The following is an 18,140-nucleotide window of genomic DNA, read 5'->3' on the forward strand; positions in this document are numbered from 1 at the left end:
TTCTGTTTCAATTCCTTTCACTATTGTATTTGTATCCTGCTGTTCCAGAAACAAGATGCCCAAAAGTGGCTCACAGAACATAACAAGGTCATCAGAAAGACGATAATTTATAGAGAAGCAGATATGGCTTGGATTCAAGGGTACTCTTCTACTCTTAGAGCAGCTGTATCTAAAGTGCTGTGGCAGAATAGTGCTGCTCAAACCTAGAACTTTACTTTCACTCACCCTTGTTAAAGACATTGTATGAGCGCTTCCCAAGACCTACAATGGACCATGGCAGTCCACCTGCTCCAGCCTTTGTCTCCCTTATTGAGCATATTTCATGTGCTGCAATGTAAATCTTCTGCTTCATGCACTGTAGCCCCGTGAGAATTCTTCCACTAGTTCACGTACAAGGGTTACTGGATAAACACACTGTCATTTTCTCTTTCTGCTCACTGCCCTTTGAACTCAAGCTAAGATCAATATCTTAACCATTTGTATAGGGGCAGAGGGCTTTTGGTGAATGAATTGTTTGATAACCACCACAGGTACTATTTAGAAAATTTGTTGCTTTCTGTAGGCTAGGTTAATGCTCACTTTACAATACGACATTATTTCATTATCAAAATGTTATATGTACAAAGTTTCTTTTGATAATAAAGGGATTTAAAAAAGGATCAGCTAAATTCCACTTCTTGATACTGATAAAATGCTGTAAACTGGCATGTAGTAACATTTATTCAGCAACTTGCAAATTGTGTTTTGTCTTCTAAAACAACACTGTAAACTAGGTCACATGATTCTTAATTGGCAGGTGGGAAACTAAGGTTGAATCTTAGTTGACCAAAGTCACACAGAAGTGATGCACTCTAGAGCACCATTCATGTCAGTGGAGGGAGCACAGCCACACATGTGAAGGAATATGCATCAGTTCCTAAACGGATATCAAAGGGGACACCCTTTGTGGCTGCAAGATCTTGGTAGATACATCAAAGCATAATAAGCTTGGGGGGGGGAGAAGACAGTTATGGGGAGGGTCTATAAAAGCACGAACAGTACAGAGAGACTGGAGAGAGAAGTATTTCACATACGTATCATTTGAACTTGGGGTCATTCAATGAAATTGATTGACCTTAGGTTCACGGCTGGGGAAAAAAGTAGGATTTCACACAGTGCATGGAAATACTGAATGTATTGGATGCAAGGAGGTAGTGATGGTTTAGTGGTTTTTTAAAAAAAGATTAAATAGACAGATGGCTTGCAGTTCTATTGCTCGAAAACAGCAGACCATTTTTCCAAAGTGCCCCCCCCCCCATTTTCTGAATGGCACTACTGCTTCCTGGGCAGTCTTTAAGTTCTTCTTCTAGAGTTAAACTGAAACTAACAAGAACATTTTTCTCCTTCCTCAAGCAACCATTTTGCAATGCATCACAGAATACAGCACAAATCCAAAATGGAGGAAGCATGTATATCCCATCACACTGTGCATGTGGTTTTACCTGAGGCAAAAATTTTCCGGCAACTATTAAACCATTAGAGGTCCTCTCCAAAATTTGCCACACCCTGTCATAGAACCCGCTGGGAGTTCGGTTCAGGGAACCATCAATCTGACGCCTGTTCAACCAGCACCTGCAAATGACAAGAACACAACCCACAACAAAACCCAGGTAAGCTCACACAAATCAATTAGTTTCCAGACATACACAGTGCTTGTTCTGTAGATGAATTAAGCCCAGTAAAAAACTGAGCAAAATCCAAACCATCAGTGATGCAAAACACAGTATGTTGCAGTGTTTCCTCTTAAACATTTCAAAAGGTTATTCTAAGTTTAAAATAGCACTAGACTCTAATGGGAACCAAGCAAAATGCTTTCAAAAGTGAACATGTTACTTTAAGTGTGTGTCTTATTAATGGGTTTAAAGATTGTAAAAACATTAAACTTCCTTAAACAGAAAATCAAAGAAATTGGAGTCAATTTATCTTGTTGATTTATGACCAGAAGTTAATTGACTAGAAGTCAAAGCCATCACGCAGAAAACCATCCTGTTTGTTCACATACGTTTGCAACCTTGTCAACTCTATTATTTAAAATTTAAACAGAGCTTTGCCTGTGATTCTTTCAATTGTTGGCCACTGCCTTAACAGCTTTAAAAATATATATATGATATTTAATTTAGGAGGTTGCTGTCATAAGTTCTCTTTACCAAATGAATATTTAAATGTTCCAGAATGAATGACGATGTTTTATGCATGAAGGGACACTCTGGAATCCTCTCAAAGCTGACTTATAGCAAGCCAAATTCTAGAAGCTACAGAACACAAAGAAGATAATTACTGAGCTGGAGAGACTGGAAGTAACACTCTATCTAGTATGACACCATACTAGAGAAGGCACAGCATGAAGGCAGATGATGCAAGAGACTTGTGGCAGTTAAGTAATTCCCTTAAGTAAGTTAAGGGAATTAGAGGACAGGTCCTCTCATGGATTGAGAACTGGTTGAAGGCCAGGAAACAGAGAGTGGGTGTCAATGGGCAATTTTCACAATGGAGAGAGGTGAAAAGCAGTGTGCCCCAAAGATCTGTCCTGGGACCACTGCTTTTCAACCTCTTCATAAATGACCTGGAGACAGGGGTGAGCAGTGAAGTGGCTAAGTTTGCAGACAACACCAAACTTTACCGAGTGGTAAAGACCAGAAGTGATGGTGAGGAGCTCCAGAAGGATCTCTCCAGACTGGCAGAATGGGCAGCAAAATGGCAGATGCGCTTCAATGTCAGTAAGTGTAAAGTCATGCACATTGGGGCAAAAAATCAAAACTTTAGATATAGGCTGATGGGTTCTGAGCTGTCTGTGACAGATCAGGAGAGAGATCTTGGGGTGGTGGTGGACAGGTCAATGAAAGTGTCGACTCAATGTGTGGCAGCAGTAAAGAAGGCTAATTCTATGCTTGGGATCATTAGAAAAGGTACTGAGAACAAAACGGCTAATATTATAATGCCATTGTACAAATCGATGGTAAGGCCACACCTGGAGTATTGTGTTCAGTTCTGGTCGCCGCATCTCAAAAAAGACATAGTGGAAATGGAAAAGGTGCAAAAGAGAGCGACTAAGATGATTACTGGGCTGGGGCACCTTCCTTATGAGGAAAGGCTACGGCGTTTGGGCCTCTTCAGCCTAGAAAAGAGGCGCCTGAAGGGGGACATGATTGAGACATACAAAATTATGCAGGGGGTGGACAGAGTGGATAGAGAGATGCTCTTTACACTCTCACATAATACCAGAACCAGGGGACATCTGCTAAAATTAAGCGTTGGGAGAGTTAGAACAGACAAAAGAAAATATTTCTTTACTCAGAGTGTGGTTGGTCTGTAGAACTCCTTGCCACAGGATGTAGTGATAGCATCTGGCCTGGACGCCTTTAAAAGGGGATTGGACAAGTTTCTGGAGGAAAAATCCATTACGGGTTACAAACCATGATGTGCATGTATTGTATTGGCAACCTTCAGTCTCGAAAGACTATGGTATCGCGCTCTGAAAGGTGGTTCTGGAACAGTGTCTAGTGTGGCTGAAAAGGCCAATCCGGGAGTGACAATCCCTTCCACACCGGGAGCAAGTGCAGTCTGTCCCTGGTCTGTCTCCCTGGCTATGGGCCTTCCTTCTTTGCCTCTTAGCCTCAGACTGTTGGCAAAGTGTCTCTTCAAACTGGGAAAGGCCATGCTGCACAGCCTGCCTCCAAGCGGGCCGCTCAGAGGCCAGGGTTTCCCACTTGTTGAGGTCCATCCCTAAGGCCTTCAGATCCCTCTTGCAGATGTCCTTGTATCGCAGCTGTGGTCTACCTGTAGGGCGCTTTCCTTGCATGAGTTCTCCATAGAGGAGATCCTTTGGGATCCGGCCATCATCCATTCTCACGACATGACCAAGCCAACGCAGGCGTCTCTGCGTTGTGCATGTACAACCTCCTGATTTTAGAAATGGGCTATGTCAGAATGCCAGATGCAGGGGAGGGCACCAGAATGAGGTCTCTTGTTATCTGGTGTGCTCCCTGGGACATTTGGTGGGCTGCTGTGAGATACAGGAAGCTGGACTAGATGGGCCTATGGCCTGATCTAGAGGGGCTGTTCTTATGTTCTTAAGTAGGTGTGGCTCAGCCTGAATGGGATGCTGAAACCACTTAGAGCAGTGTTTCTCAAACTGTGGGTCAGGACCCACTAGGTGGGTCATGAGCCAATTTCAGGTGGGTCAGATAACACCTAGTGCAGCCGTCATTGAAAATATGGAAAGATAGGATGCTGGAAAGGGAGAGGGCTGTGTGGTTATTTTGCTTCTGTCAAGGCTGTAGATAGGCTTTATTTTTCTTTCTGATTCACTTTGCTATTAGAAAATGGTTAAGAAATAACCCAACTTATTGTTGCATTTTCAGGAAAGCAGCAGGCTCTGGTGTCACAATGACTGCACGTCCAGCTTGATGATGTCACTTCCGGCCATGATATCACTTCCAGGTTAATTTCAACAGAGACAGACTGTCATTCTAAAAAGTGGGTTTGAGAATCACTGACTTAGAAGAAAGGAGAGATGAAGACCAAATCAATAAACTTTCTGGAGGGGGAAGGGCTTTGCATGCAAGTTCCAGTTCAATCCTCAGAGTCCTTGAAGTGTTGCTGTCAGAATCAATAACACTGATCTGGATGGAACAGTGGTCCAACTTTCTCTGAGGCAGGGCGCTATCCTAAGCAGGTCAACTCAGAAGTAAGTCCTATTGTGTTCAATGGGACTTACTCCCAAGAAAGTGAGGTTAGGATTGCAGCCACAGTTTCATATATGTATGCATGTGTTTAAGTGTCTTGAAGTTTATCAAATCTCATATAAATTAAGGGAGCAGACAACAAAACTGTGATTTACTTGGAAGCCCCCCCCCCAAAGTGGCAGAATGGGGGAGAGCTCTCATATACCAAGAAGACATCCCCCCACCAATTCTTTGCAACAAAAGAGGGGTTTCCTGTGGAAATCTGTCTGTCACTGAGCTATAGTTGGAGAAATAAACCTTACTGTACTTATGCTAAATGCATTGTTTCCTCCTGGCAACAGTAACTCCTCAGAGCAGCTCTCTCTTTTGGAGAACTCACTATACGTAGCCAAACAAAGAGCCAGAGGCTCTTTGCAGAGGCTGTCCAGAAACCGATTTCATCAGAAGATAAGCTTAGGACTTAGAAGAGTGGTTTCTCTCAGGATCTCAGTCTTCCTAAGAAACAAGCGGCGAGGAGAGAGGGAGCAAGGCATTTCTCAGGTTTCTCAATTCTCACTGCTCAAAAGATAAAACTTTTTTTTTCCTTTTTAAGCAATATTAGCAAAGCTACCTGCAGAGAAAAAATTAAGCACTGCCTTGAAGGGGGAAGGTGTTAATCTTAGATGTCTGTGGCAGAGAATTCACCATGCCAAATGTTAGTGTTCATTAGAAATGTTGCTTCCTACAAACAAATGTCAAAGCTGAACAAGCAATGTCTGACAATGTTTTAAGAATAAACAAGAGCTGGGTCCACCCAGACAGACTGGTGGAAACTTTTGTAAATTTTACGAATTCCAGTTGAGGGACTGTATCTGCATAAGCGTTCAGCTTCACATTTGCATTGGTTCAGGTTTATTACCCGGGGTCAACAGAGTCCCAATCCAAAGGCGGAAAATTAGAAGTCTCCTGTGTCACTGCATTTGAAGGGAAAAAATCCCAAAGTCTCAACTTGCTCACATGACATAGAACATTAATACATTCTAGGTTTTTACTCATTAATGTGAAAGTATGAGTTATGCATATTGAAACACAAATCAACTTGTCCTAGGTACTTCTCATCCCTTTAATTATGAAAGGTGCAAGGCATCTAATCTGATTGGTTGCATGAAGCATGATAGTAGCTTTTGAAGGCTTTGACTTGTGGGAGAAAAACACACAAAAAAGTTCACAGAAACATTTATTCCACTTTATTGTACATTACACCAAAAGACTACAAATGCTCTTACAGCCAATTTGCAAGAATAAATGTAGTCAAAAACACAAGTATTGGGAGAATTTAGTTCAAGTGCTCTTCCCTGGATTGGAAAAGCAAGAAGATGGAGCAGAAGAGGAAGTATAGAGGAGAGGGGTGGGCTAGAGCCATGGATAGACCAGGTCTGCCTCCATCATCTCATCTTGGTCTTGAACCAGAAATGTCAGGGTATGGGGCTGGAATCCAACTTGCTGAATTACTGTGGAATGTGGATATCAGAATGATGCAGTGGTGTGGGAGTTGAACTTAGACCTGAAAGATTCAGGTTCAAATCCCTGCTCAGTCACAAAGCTTCCTGGATGATCTTGTGCCTGTCACTCTCAGTCTCACCTCCCTGATAGGGTTGTTGTGAGGACAAAAGGAGGGGAGAAACAATGTGCACCACCCTGAGCTCTTTGGAGGAAGGGTGGTATAAAAATGTAAATAAATCAATAAATACTACTTAAAGCTTCAGAGCCCATCTTCAGGTAGATAAAGGAACGAAGGTGTGTAGTAACAGCCCTGCAATTAGCAAATGATATGAAGCTACTGGATTGTCCAGGCCTTGTATAAACAGGATGAATACTCCCCAGTAGAGAACTTAAGTTACTAAGAAGGATAACAGTTAATAATGGGATTAAGATCAGCAGAGACGTGACTCCATGAAAACCTAGTTTGTTTTCAAAAGCTACACCAACAGTGCAAAATTTTATGCTGCAATCTGACTTTTGTCCCCTAACATAACAGCATGACATCGGCTTTGTCCTCGGCTTCCACTGTTTGTTTGTGGTGTGCACACATGCACTCCTGCTGCTAACATTAAGTGAAAGGGAAAACTTGGGGAAGCGACACACTCTAGGCAATGCGGCTGTGGCTCAAGCATGCTGGGGATTAATGACAACCCGGAAGAAAGAGGCTGGGCAATCAGCGGATAAGCCCTGCTCCGACTCCAGCAAACACTTTAAGTAACTCGTCTCTGTGTTAAGTTGGCTCCCTGCCCAGTATCAAACTAGGTGAGGGAAATCCTATACACCAGATGCCTGTAGCTACTGCCAAATGAAGTATCAAAATCTGATGATAGAGCAAAGCCCTGCACAGGGATAAAGAGGGGGCTAGGTCATATTAAACATAGCCCTGAAAATCGCAGACAAGCTGAGCAAGTACACACATCTGCGTCTGTCTGCTTTTTCAGCTTCAAAAGTAAATGTAAGATGGAAAAAGAACACTTTTCAAGGAAGGAGAAAATATATCCAGACTTTTAAAAAAAACAATTTGTGCAATCAGTCAGTGAGGAATGCTATACTGCAAGACACATGCTGAGAGATCTCCTTACCTCCCTTGCTGCTGTGGTTGAAGAATATCCAGGAGAAGCTGCTTCACCTCGCTGGGTGACAGCTGGTATAAATCCACAGGGGGCAGCTCCCCTGCTCGGATCTTCAATTCATACTTCATGGCATGCACCATCCATCTGAGGAATGAAAATATCAGTTAAATAAATTGGTTAAAAATAAATAAATAAAGATTCTAGCAGGAACAAGAAATAATGGTAGCTGGAGTCTCTTCTACTGACAGCACACAGGAGAAATGTTTAATGTGCAAAACTGGTGGCCCACCAAGCTGAACACAGTCTTCCCGGTCACATATCATAGCCTGACAGAATCAAGAAGCCTCCTGGCATTTGCTGCCTACTAGGGACAGAAGGAAAGGGGCTACAAAGCACATGGCAATTTTACTAGACAGCTATGCTAGGCCAAGAAAGAAACAAGAAAACAGTGCAGAGAGAATAAAATTGGGTAACTTGCTCACAATGGACAGCCCCAATTAAAAGCCAGGCTGTCATGTTGTGTACGAATTGAAGTTTTCAAAAACTTTCCAAGGGCACATAGAACATGTTGTGGTAGCCAAACCTAGAGATGACTGAAGCTACATTAGACCTTGCCAGGAACGCCATTTAAAGCAAGACTGTGCTGCCACTTCCAAAAGGAGCCTGGCTTTAGGAGTAGGCCTGAATTGTAAACCTGATCTAGCAGGGACGCATACCCTTCTCCTGAACAGGTTGAACCACTATTCCCAGGATAGTCAAATCCCAAATCAACAGCACCTCTCTCTTACCTATATGACATTTCAGCTTCTCTTCTATCACCCCTCCCCCTGTTACTTGACAGATACAGGTCAAGGTTTTCAAGGGTTTGAGATGGGGTTGCAGTTTGATGAAAAAGTTCAATAAGTGGCACCTTCAGAGAAGTCTAGGAAAGGCCCCTGTCTAAAAGCCTGTGGAGTCACAGTCAAATATGGACCGACATGATAAATGGCTTGCTCATTATAAGGAACGGAACCACTGACTCCTTAGGATCAAAGGAAAATATGAGAGAGAGAGAGAGAGAGAGAGAGAGAGAGAGAGAGAGAGATTTGGCCAACTCCTCAGCCCAAATCTCCAGATGACTTGCACAGCCGTTTCAAGTACATGTTAAAGAGCATGGGGGACAAGATGGACCCTCATGGGACATCCATAGACCAAAAGGCAGAAGTTACACAAGTTTCAGTAACTAACCTTCAACAGTACTACATAAGATATGTCACTTTATCCAAATGCACCTAAGTTCTAACAGAAAAAGATCACTATAGAAATACTTGTATGCTCCAAGCACAATTAAATGCCCCGGAAGGTCTGTTTACTGTTTACTTGAACTGTTTAATGGGCTATTAAAATTGCTTCAAAAAGCTGGCACTTTGCCCTGAACAGACAACACCATTTTGATCAGAATGAACTTGTCTGCTCAATGGAGTTCACTTGTACCCAGTTACTTGACCTGTGCTTTAGCAAATAATCCTTCAAATGAGAGGTTTTGTTTACTGTTCAATTAGCCTCAAGGAATATCTTTGAAATGCATGTTGAAAAACTGCACCACCACCCCCAACTGCAGTCTGTGGCTAAATGGCAAAACGCTAGTTTAACATTAACTATGGAGCACCTCGGGTGCGCAACATTTTAAATGAACTGCATTTTGTTACTGATTAAAGTTCAGAAATTAACTCAGAATAAAGAGCCATTTCAATTAGTATGGAACATTTAAGCACATATCCCACACCCTGAACTGGTGGTGTAGGTAGACATTTCTATCACGATTGCTTTACGAATCCTTTGGTTCTGTAATGCAATCTTTGCAGTGAAAGGATAATTTGACCTTCTTTTTCATGATTGAGGCTACAGATGCCATTTACACAGAACAAAACTTGTTTTGGTACACAATCATCACCATCAATTTCATAGCTGGCACTGATGAAATTAAGGCTGGTGTAGCCTTTTAGACAGAAACAATCAGAGTACAGGTAATGCTCATTCTATGTAATTTTGTCTCCTGCTCTGTGCTACATGGCTTGTACTCTTGTCATTAGTAAACAAGTATGCCACACCCATTGTTATCAGCACCTCACTAGCAAAGCATCTGAAGTGGGTTTTCATTCACAAAAATACATCCTACAATCAATGTGCTAGTTCTTTAAGGAACCACAAGATACTTTGCTGTTTTTCCTACAGTGCACTTTGGAGCACTAAGTGACCAATATCCAAGTCCACCATGTGGTTATTCCCTTAACTCAGTGGTCCTCAAACTATTTTGTTCATGGCACCATTCTTTCATGGCAGCTTTTCTTTCCTAGCTCTCATGGGTGCTGTTATCTTGGATTATGCAAGATCTTGTGCTATCCAAGATGGTGGTGCTTAGGAGAGCCGGGCAGAAGAGGATGCTGGGGACTGCCAGCAGTTGGCAACCCTCAGGTGAGCGCACAGTTTGGGAACCACCATCTTATCAGAGAGCTGTTAAGATGGTTGCAAAGCTGTTCTTCCTTACCAGATAACTGGATGTAGCATAGTGGCTAAGAAACAAAGTTGTAAATCAGGACTCTCTTTGTTACTCTCCCTCTGTAAATCAGGACTCTCCCTGCCATGAATTCTTTAGGTGGCCCTGTTGGCCTTAGTCCTCCAGTTGCAGTTGCAGTATGGGGTTTACAATACTTACTTTACAAGGTTGTTGAAAGGATCAGATCAACATAACAACGAAGCATTTTGCACACTCAGAAAGTGGCATACAAATGCTTAGTACTAAATATTAACCTTAAGCAGGTAGAACTACTGCTTTACTCTGTCAGAATGAGAAGGGCTCAGTGGGATCTTCAAGTCAGGCAGAGAAAAATTCCTGTCTGACATCCTAGAGACCTGCTGTTAGTCTGTATTGACAATACTGACCAAAATGGACCAATGTTTTGATTCAATGTAAGGCAATACCCTATAAATGCTTTCATTAAACAAACTAGAATTTTAGCTGACTCCAGTTAATTCTGAAAACATGGGAAACCTGGATAGGTATGATTTATACGTAGCTTGCTACAGATTGCAGGCTATTCTTGGACAACACCACCTTGCTCTACCAAATGACCTGATGATCAAGAGAAACAGTAAGAGCAGGTTCCGTTTGAGATTCCTCAAACTCTCTCCTGTCAAGGGCCAAAACGCAGACTTGCTGAAGCAGCATTTAATGGTGATTACTGCTAAGAGATGGACCCAGCAAGGAGAATACCAGTTCCCAGTCTTCATTACAATTCTTTTTCTCCTTCCACCTCCCAAACCAAAGAAGGAGCATTGTGCTGATACAAACAAATGCAAGATCACATTGTTTGGAAAAAACAGCCTGAAGGAAACACACACACAGATGCTGTTTAGACACAAAGAGAGCAATTCATTGGCAAAGCATTATCCAACTGTAATTGCTTGTGTGAAATTTTCAAGGATTATAAAAGTGAGAGGTGAAAAATGGGCACACGCGTGCCCGATTCAAAATCTTTGGAGGCACTGCTTGCAAAAACCTGATTGACAGGGTCAGTGTAGAATGCATTTGACTGGAGGACTTTACAGTAATGGGGCTGTCAGGATCTGGATCTATTTCAGCGTGAAAGCTGGCACACAAATCAATAATGAGACACCAAATCTAATCATTACCAAGCCAGAATACTATTTCTGGAAGAAGGTTAATTTTGTTCACTGGAGTGGATGATAATGGTGAAATAAAGGAAATTGAGTACATGGAATTAACCTTGGGACAAGGAAAGACGCTGGCTCTCACAGACACACAAAATGTAAAACAAAGACTATTTTAAATGGGGGGAAAAGTTAATGAAGGTTGCTTTTCTAAACAGTTTCCCAAGAATATATGCGCTGTAAAATACAGTACTTGTATACTGTGCCTGGAAAAAAGTCTAGGTTTCCACATACAACGTTTATTTTTTAAAACAGAATAGTACATAAAACAAAGCCCTGAAGAGAAGTTCCAATTCCTTTTACAAGAGTGATGACTACACAGAATATTTATATTAAACATAACTGAATCGCATGTTCCAGCCTTCAAAAACTGCCTCCTTCTACACAAACTTATCTGGGACCTTCACTGCTCTACAAAGACATTTCCAGTGCAATCCAAATGTCTTCATGAGCTGGCGCAGCCATTCCTGCGCTAGCTGAGAATGTCACAAACATGCCATAAAGCACTTTTGCGACTACTCACAAGCAGGCAGCACCGGCTCAAAGGCCTGTCAGCCCACCAGCACTGCATCTAGGGGCAGCACTAGCTGGAGCAAGGTAGGCTTCTGCTGACCAGCACAGGAGTGTGGAGCATTTCTGGGCCAGGGGAGGGCGGGAGCCCTCCTCTGCCATATTCTAACCCCCTTCCCAGCTGTCTCAGCGTTATACCGGGCTTCCTGGATTTGTCCCAGCTAAATAGCTAGAGAGGCTGGGACTTGACAAGGAAGGAGTAAGGGGAAAATATCCCCTTACCACACGGAGACTTCCAGCTGCCTCCTAACTGAAAACAGCGCAGGCCATGCAACCTGGCTGTGCTGGTGCAGGTACGGACAGGGATGTTCCTTGCAGTTCCCCTTACACTGAGGTGCAAAAGGTGTCCATTAAAGGCAGGGTCTTTCAACTGTGGAATGGTCTTCCTAAAGAGGTACATATTGCAGAATTCCTCTGTTCTTGCTGGGGCATTACACCTGTGTCTTTTGGCCCAACAATAACATCAGGAAGGCGTGAAATTCTAGACATGCTTACAAAGCCATTTTCCCTTTCTTCCTCCTTCGGCCCATGAAGAGCATTTTCCAGGGGTGACTGCAGTTTGCACTGATATCTTGTTCCAATGTCTGTGGCAATTAACACTCTCACTGTGCTCCAGACACCCATCATTCCCCCAAACTACCTGCCTCCATCCTTTGCCTTTCTTAATATTCAACCTAATGAAGAGTTCTGGAGAACAAAAAAAGCTGGCTGAAGATGTTGACTCATTTTCATGCTGTCAAGATGACTAAAGTGAAAATGCAGAAAGAGTTAAACTGAAGTCTAGATGAGCCACATATAGTCTTTGCAAAGCAAAAAATTAAGGAGCCATACCTATATCCCACTTGTAATTAACACCAAAGTAAGTACTCAGCACTAAGAGCAGCTAAGTAGCTTATAAAAGGAAAAGACATCACCCCTTAATGGCAACTAATTAACATGCTGGGGGGGGGGGAAACAAAGGATTTTTCAAATACCATCTCTTCTATAAGCAAATAATAGAAGAATTAATCAGAATTAAGAATCCATCACATCCTCTATTTTTTTTTTTTAATTCATGAGGATGTATGTAAATATATGCATCCAGGTTGCTTGGATTTTATTTAACCCTTTGTTTACAGCACATTTAAGGGAGAAGAGTAATATTTCTCATCCAAAACCAATAGTGAAAACAGCACAGACTGAATAACTGGGGGTGCTGTTAATGAATGAGGCAAAGTTGATTGCACAACATCAAGAGCAGCTTTGGGGGAAAATTCAGTAATCTGAAGGAAGAGGCTGTTATCTGATGGAATCAACATTTAAATTCAGGCTGTGAAGGTAAATGAGAAGGGAGGCAGAAGTGTCTATGGGAAGGAAATACAGCTTCATAAAACCCCTGAGAGACAAACTTGGCCTTAAAGCTTTGTTTAGGGCCTTATAAATAAGGCCATCTTTGTATGCTTGTAACTAAGATGCTTATACCATGTGCCACTTTGCTCTTTGGAGCAGCAACACATATCTGACTCTGGCTTGAATGTGGCACAGTGTAACACTCAAAGTGTCATGCACCATAATATATTCTACTAGATATCCAAAGCTTTAACTTTGAGAGACCTGGGGAGTAAAATGGCAATCTATAAATCACTCAGGTAGCTTGCTGTCACCCAAACCAATGGAGAGAGGCTGGCATGAGCACATGTCCACTTCCTTAAAGTGAAGAGTGAATTACAGCCCCCCCCCCATTGTGCAATATGGAAGTGAAGGGAATATCCCATCTCTGATGGCAATATATTTATATTCAAAGATGTATTCAGATATAGAGCACGCATATTGCCTCAGGTTTTTGCCACCTTTAGGCAACTAGAAACAGATAGTTCCAGGTCCTGGGAATGCTATCCATTATTTATTGCCTTCTATTGTATTGTCTCTGCTCCAGTGTAGAGCTGCGACAGCTTAACAATCTAAAATGCCATCAGCATAAGCAGCATAAACACAACAGTAGATTAGAATGTAAATTACCCAGAAATTACTATGGGGAACATTTGGTGACTGGAATGGGGGGGGGGAAAGCCTGGGGCTTCATCCGTAAACAGCAGTGGCCCTTGCAGTATCAGGATGAAATCTTTTGATTGACTGATTTATCTTGATAGCTTGGTTTACCCCACAAGGCTTGAGATGGGTAACATAAATAATAAGAAAAAAAAAGAAACCTCCATCATAAAAGAGAACAGAAGGTTATCAAACTGAGTTTTCATGGAAGTTTCCCCACCCTCTGCTGGCTTTACCTTCAATCCCAAAGATCAGTCCAAATGGATGTGCCTTGCAATGCTTCCTATGGGTACTCACACTCTGCCCTGGGAATTTTATAACTGGGGGTCAGTTGCCTAGAAAGCTTCTCATTATGCCCATGCGTGTGAACCTGACACTCAGATTGTATCATTAAGAGGACATCCTTGATGGATCTGAGAAAATGTCATTAGGGTTGTGCCCCTCATTAGGGTTGTTGCCCATTAAAGAAATCTCAGCTGACAAAGCACAATCTTATACACAGTTCCCTGGGAATAAGTCCTAATGAATTTAATGGACCTTAATTCTGAGTAGGCATGCATAGGATTGTGCTGTAACTATATTACAGCGCAATCCTATCTTGCACTGGAACAGATAGACCTGGAGATCTGCACTGTATCTAACGCAAGATTGGGGCCAGAAGTGGTTCAGCCGGAGACAAGGGGAAACTCTTCCCCTTACCCCCAGGTAAGCCACCACAGCCCCAATGGGTTTCCTCAGACTTGTGCCACCTCAGGAGGCAGCATAAGTTTGAGAAGAACAAAGTGGCTTGAAAATATGGGCTACTTGGGAAACAGGGTTGGGATATGGCATAACAGCTGGGTCCCAGCCCCACCTCCCACTCCCCGAGACCACCCTCCACTTGCCGTCTCCCGACCCCGGAAACCTCCCTCCTGCCTCCTCCCGCCCTCCCCAGACCCCTGCATCAGCAGAGTTCAGCCGACACAACCTATCTGGTGCAAGCTGCCACGGAGGTTGGATTCAGCTTTCGTGCTCCAGCGCACCTCTGTGCACTGGTGTAGCTTGCTCCCAAGGAGGTGCAAATGTGTTTTATGCCGTGTTTGCAACCCTCCTAGGCTGGTGCAAGGGACATGCATCGATCTAAAATTGTGCCTGCCACTTGCAATTTTTACAAGTATTTGTGTTAAAATTCTTAGAAGAGGCATTCCCTCCCATGTGGGAGAAAAGAGGGAATGCCTCTTCTGAGATGATGCTTGCCACCTGCACTTGTACAAGCAAATAAAAATCTGCTAGCCAAACTGAGCCTAAGCCACTGAGGTCTTCACAGATAAGAACTGTGAATTGCTCCTAGAAGAGAACAAAGAGCCAAAGCAGACAACAGTTAATTGGTATTTGTTTCCCCAGTAGAAGGAAGCTGGCTACTACGTTCCAAACCATAATTAATATTTTCAATTAATAATAATCTTCTTGGATGAAATCAGTTTTGTTTATGTGCACAACCCTGAGTATTGGACAGCAAAAGGCAACTAGAACTACCAAATGCCCAAGCAAACATAATAAAAAGACAGGTTTACAGACCCCACACGTATCTTCAGCATGCCGTTAAATAACTCAGGGGAGTTGGAGATGATCCAGCCAATATGAATGACAAGTTCTTGCTGAAGAACAGCTTCCCTCTCATCCTGCAAATTACACTTGTTGTAGATGATGTTCTTAATTGCTCCAGGAGACAAGGGATTAGATATAATTTCTTCTTCCTGGCCAAATGCCCCAAGAGTCACCTGAAGGAATATATTACCGGCAATTAGAGTTACAACCTGAAGCAGGAGAGAAGCGAAGGACTACGTATGCCTCATAGCCCCTTTACTCGTCTCCCTGTTTGCATCGGGACTGGACAGAGGGGGATAATTAGCTTGGTGAGTCACATTTACAGCTGATGGGTAAAGGAGATTTACATGGCCTTGTTACTGTGTATTAAAACAGCACTCCCTAACAAAAAGAGAAGCATCATCCCAAAAGGCAGGATGGTGGGTTGGGAGAGTGCCTGTTCAGAAGGAGACATGAGCAGTTGATTCTTTGTGATTAAAATGATCAGGAATAATATATAATTCTTCTGATTCACTTCCAGAAGTGGGAGGAGGTGAGAGCCATCATTAGGCTTGTACTGTTTATGAGGTCACCATCTTTGGATTATCCCCCTCCAGTATTCCATGCCTCTGGGATCTTACTTAGCCACAGTCATTCTTTAGTTCAGTGCTTTCCAACTTTTTTGACTGGTGGCTCCCTTGACCTATTAGGCCATTGGCCATGGCTCCCCACTAGGGCTACAATCTTATACATTGTATAGGGTGGTGAGTTTAGTTCCTCAGTTCAGGAAGAACTTGAAAGAGGAGAGTTTGGAGGTACCCAATTCAGGTTGCGTTAGGAGAGGGTCACATGACATGGATGGGACAGACCATAAAAACTCCTTTCACATTAAGATGTGAAAAACAACCCTGAACTAATGTTTATAATGCCCCCTCCTCAGTCACAGTATTTTTTTTCTGTTAAATTTTAATGCAGTGCCCCAATCTGGAGTATTAAATCAGTTAGCAAGGCATCATGCTTCTCTAACTTTTGCATCTTAATAATAATGATGATGATGATGTTTCTTCACACACAACCTTGAAGTCAGTGCAATCATAATGCTGCCTCTCTCTTTTATTATGGTTAATGGGCTGTACGGTCGTGTGTTCCATAACCCAACCTGTCCATTCACACACGTATGCCTTCATGATCCAAGTGTTAGCTATGGTTAGTCGTTAAGTCTGCACCAAAGTTAATCATGGTTAATGCTAACCAGGCTTCACCCCTAATGAAGAACTAAAAGTGAGGAAAAAGCACATAGTCCTGTTGCTTTAATCACTTCTAAAGGGCAAGCAACATTATGTCTGCACCAACTCTTGGACACAAGCAAGAGAAACAGGTAATCAGAACAGGTCCAGCCAAAGCAGAGATGACTATAAGCACTAAAAATCATGCTATATGAGTACAGACCATCGCAAGTGATATATATTATATTCGCTATAAAAAATCCCTTTTTGATACAAGAACTTCCCTTCAAAACAACCTGCCTCCCAGAAGGTCAGGATGTGAAAACCAAACATGCAGTTTTGCAAACATGTCTGTTCACGTGTACTGTGATACAAGTTTTCGTTTACCACTGTCTGCTGAAACAGTCTGATATGGCTCACCCTCTGGAAGTGTCAACTCCTGAATATGTGGCCCTCAAAGGACCCAGCACCTTTGCCTTTGGGCTAGAAAGTCTTTAACTGAGGTGCTTGTCAAATGTAAATAACTGGCTTTTGCGCAAACATCTACCCTTTTCTTATCTTAATGGTCTATTCCTATGTATGATGTGACCAGGTATGTATAAGTCTAGATTCTCCAAAAGTAAGCAGAAAATCTTTTAAGCATACTAAGGGCCCAATCCTATCCAACTTTCCAGTGCTGGTGCAGCTGCAATGCAGCCATGAGGAAAGACAACTAATGTTCTCTTCCTGAAGGAAGCCTTCATGACCATAGGATGCAGCACATGCCTTGTTGGCATGGCTGCACCACCGCTGGTAAATTGGATAAGATTTGGTACTAAGTGGTTCAATTTTATAGACTAGTCCTCAATGCACCTGACCCCTGGGAGATTTGGTAACACTGGTTAAATTAGCAACTAAATTTGGTATGAACCTTAGAACTGGACTGGATCAGTGTTTCAAAAGTTGAAGTCTTTCTGCCATTCTACTCTGTGGTAAAAGATTTGGGTGCTACTGGAAAAGTGACCAATTCCCAACAATTCCTGAGGAACTGCTGCTGTATTATTGAGAAGTCTATTCAAGGAACTATCTGCATTTTAGAACCAGCTCAGCATACTACAGACAACACAGAGCTTGCACCAAAATAACATTTGCAGGCCTCTTCATGAACCATTGTTGTCCAAGGCAGACAAAAGCCATTGTAAAGCTTACAACAATGTTTGACAGCTTGCAACCAGTTTTAGGCTAGCTAAAAGGCTAGACTCAAAACTACTTACTCTGGAAAGCTTCCATTTAGACGATCAATGACTTTTGGGGAACATGAAGTTGTATCATTCACTAACTTCTTATACCAGAAGGAAGGCAGGAAATTGTTCCAATTGGAATTCTAAACAACATTAATTACCCAATCTTGGAGGAGAGAATTTCAAAATTCATTCCAGAATGGCTATTTGAAGCAGCAGGAAATTATGCTTCATTGTTGCTCCTTATGGTTCTTGTATTTCCCATTCTTCCCCTCCTTCTGCTGCTTCTGCTTCTCCCTACCTACAACTATCTTAACTGGTTTGCTCTCCTCTTGCAGCCTTCTCTCTTAGTCTTGGTCTAGCTGTCTAGCACATGCAGAAGAATGAGGGGGAATTAAGTGACAATAGTCTGAGATGGGAGAACAGACTGTGCCACTTCAGAATATAGATCTGCAGGGAAAGGTCAGGGCTAGAGCCTCTCTCCCTGAAAGGTTATGCTTT

At 42.5% G+C, this 18,140-nt stretch overlaps 1 protein-coding gene across 4 annotated transcripts in view; it reads right to left on the reverse strand.

Annotated features, from left to right (window-relative positions):
* Window positions 1-18,140, reverse strand: part of PHKB (phosphorylase kinase regulatory subunit beta) — a 127,139-nt gene that overhangs the window by 3,586 nt on the left and 105,413 nt on the right. For all 4 annotated transcript variants that reach the window (XM_066636747.1, XM_066636749.1, XM_066636748.1 and 1 more), the window contains 3 exons: window positions 15,185-15,387; window positions 7,328-7,462; window positions 1,482-1,611 (listed from right to left, as the gene is read on the reverse strand). In XM_066636747.1, coding sequence (XP_066492844.1) covers window positions 1,482-1,611; window positions 7,328-7,462; window positions 15,185-15,387 — 468 coding nt within the window. The remainder of the gene's footprint in view (window positions 1-1,481; window positions 1,612-7,327; window positions 7,463-15,184; window positions 15,388-18,140) is intronic.

This window comes from Tiliqua scincoides, chromosome 9 (assembly GCF_035046505.1).
Source record: "Tiliqua scincoides isolate rTilSci1 chromosome 9, rTilSci1.hap2, whole genome shotgun sequence".
In the NCBI taxonomy this organism is placed as follows: domain Eukaryota; kingdom Metazoa; phylum Chordata; class Lepidosauria; order Squamata; family Scincidae; genus Tiliqua; species Tiliqua scincoides.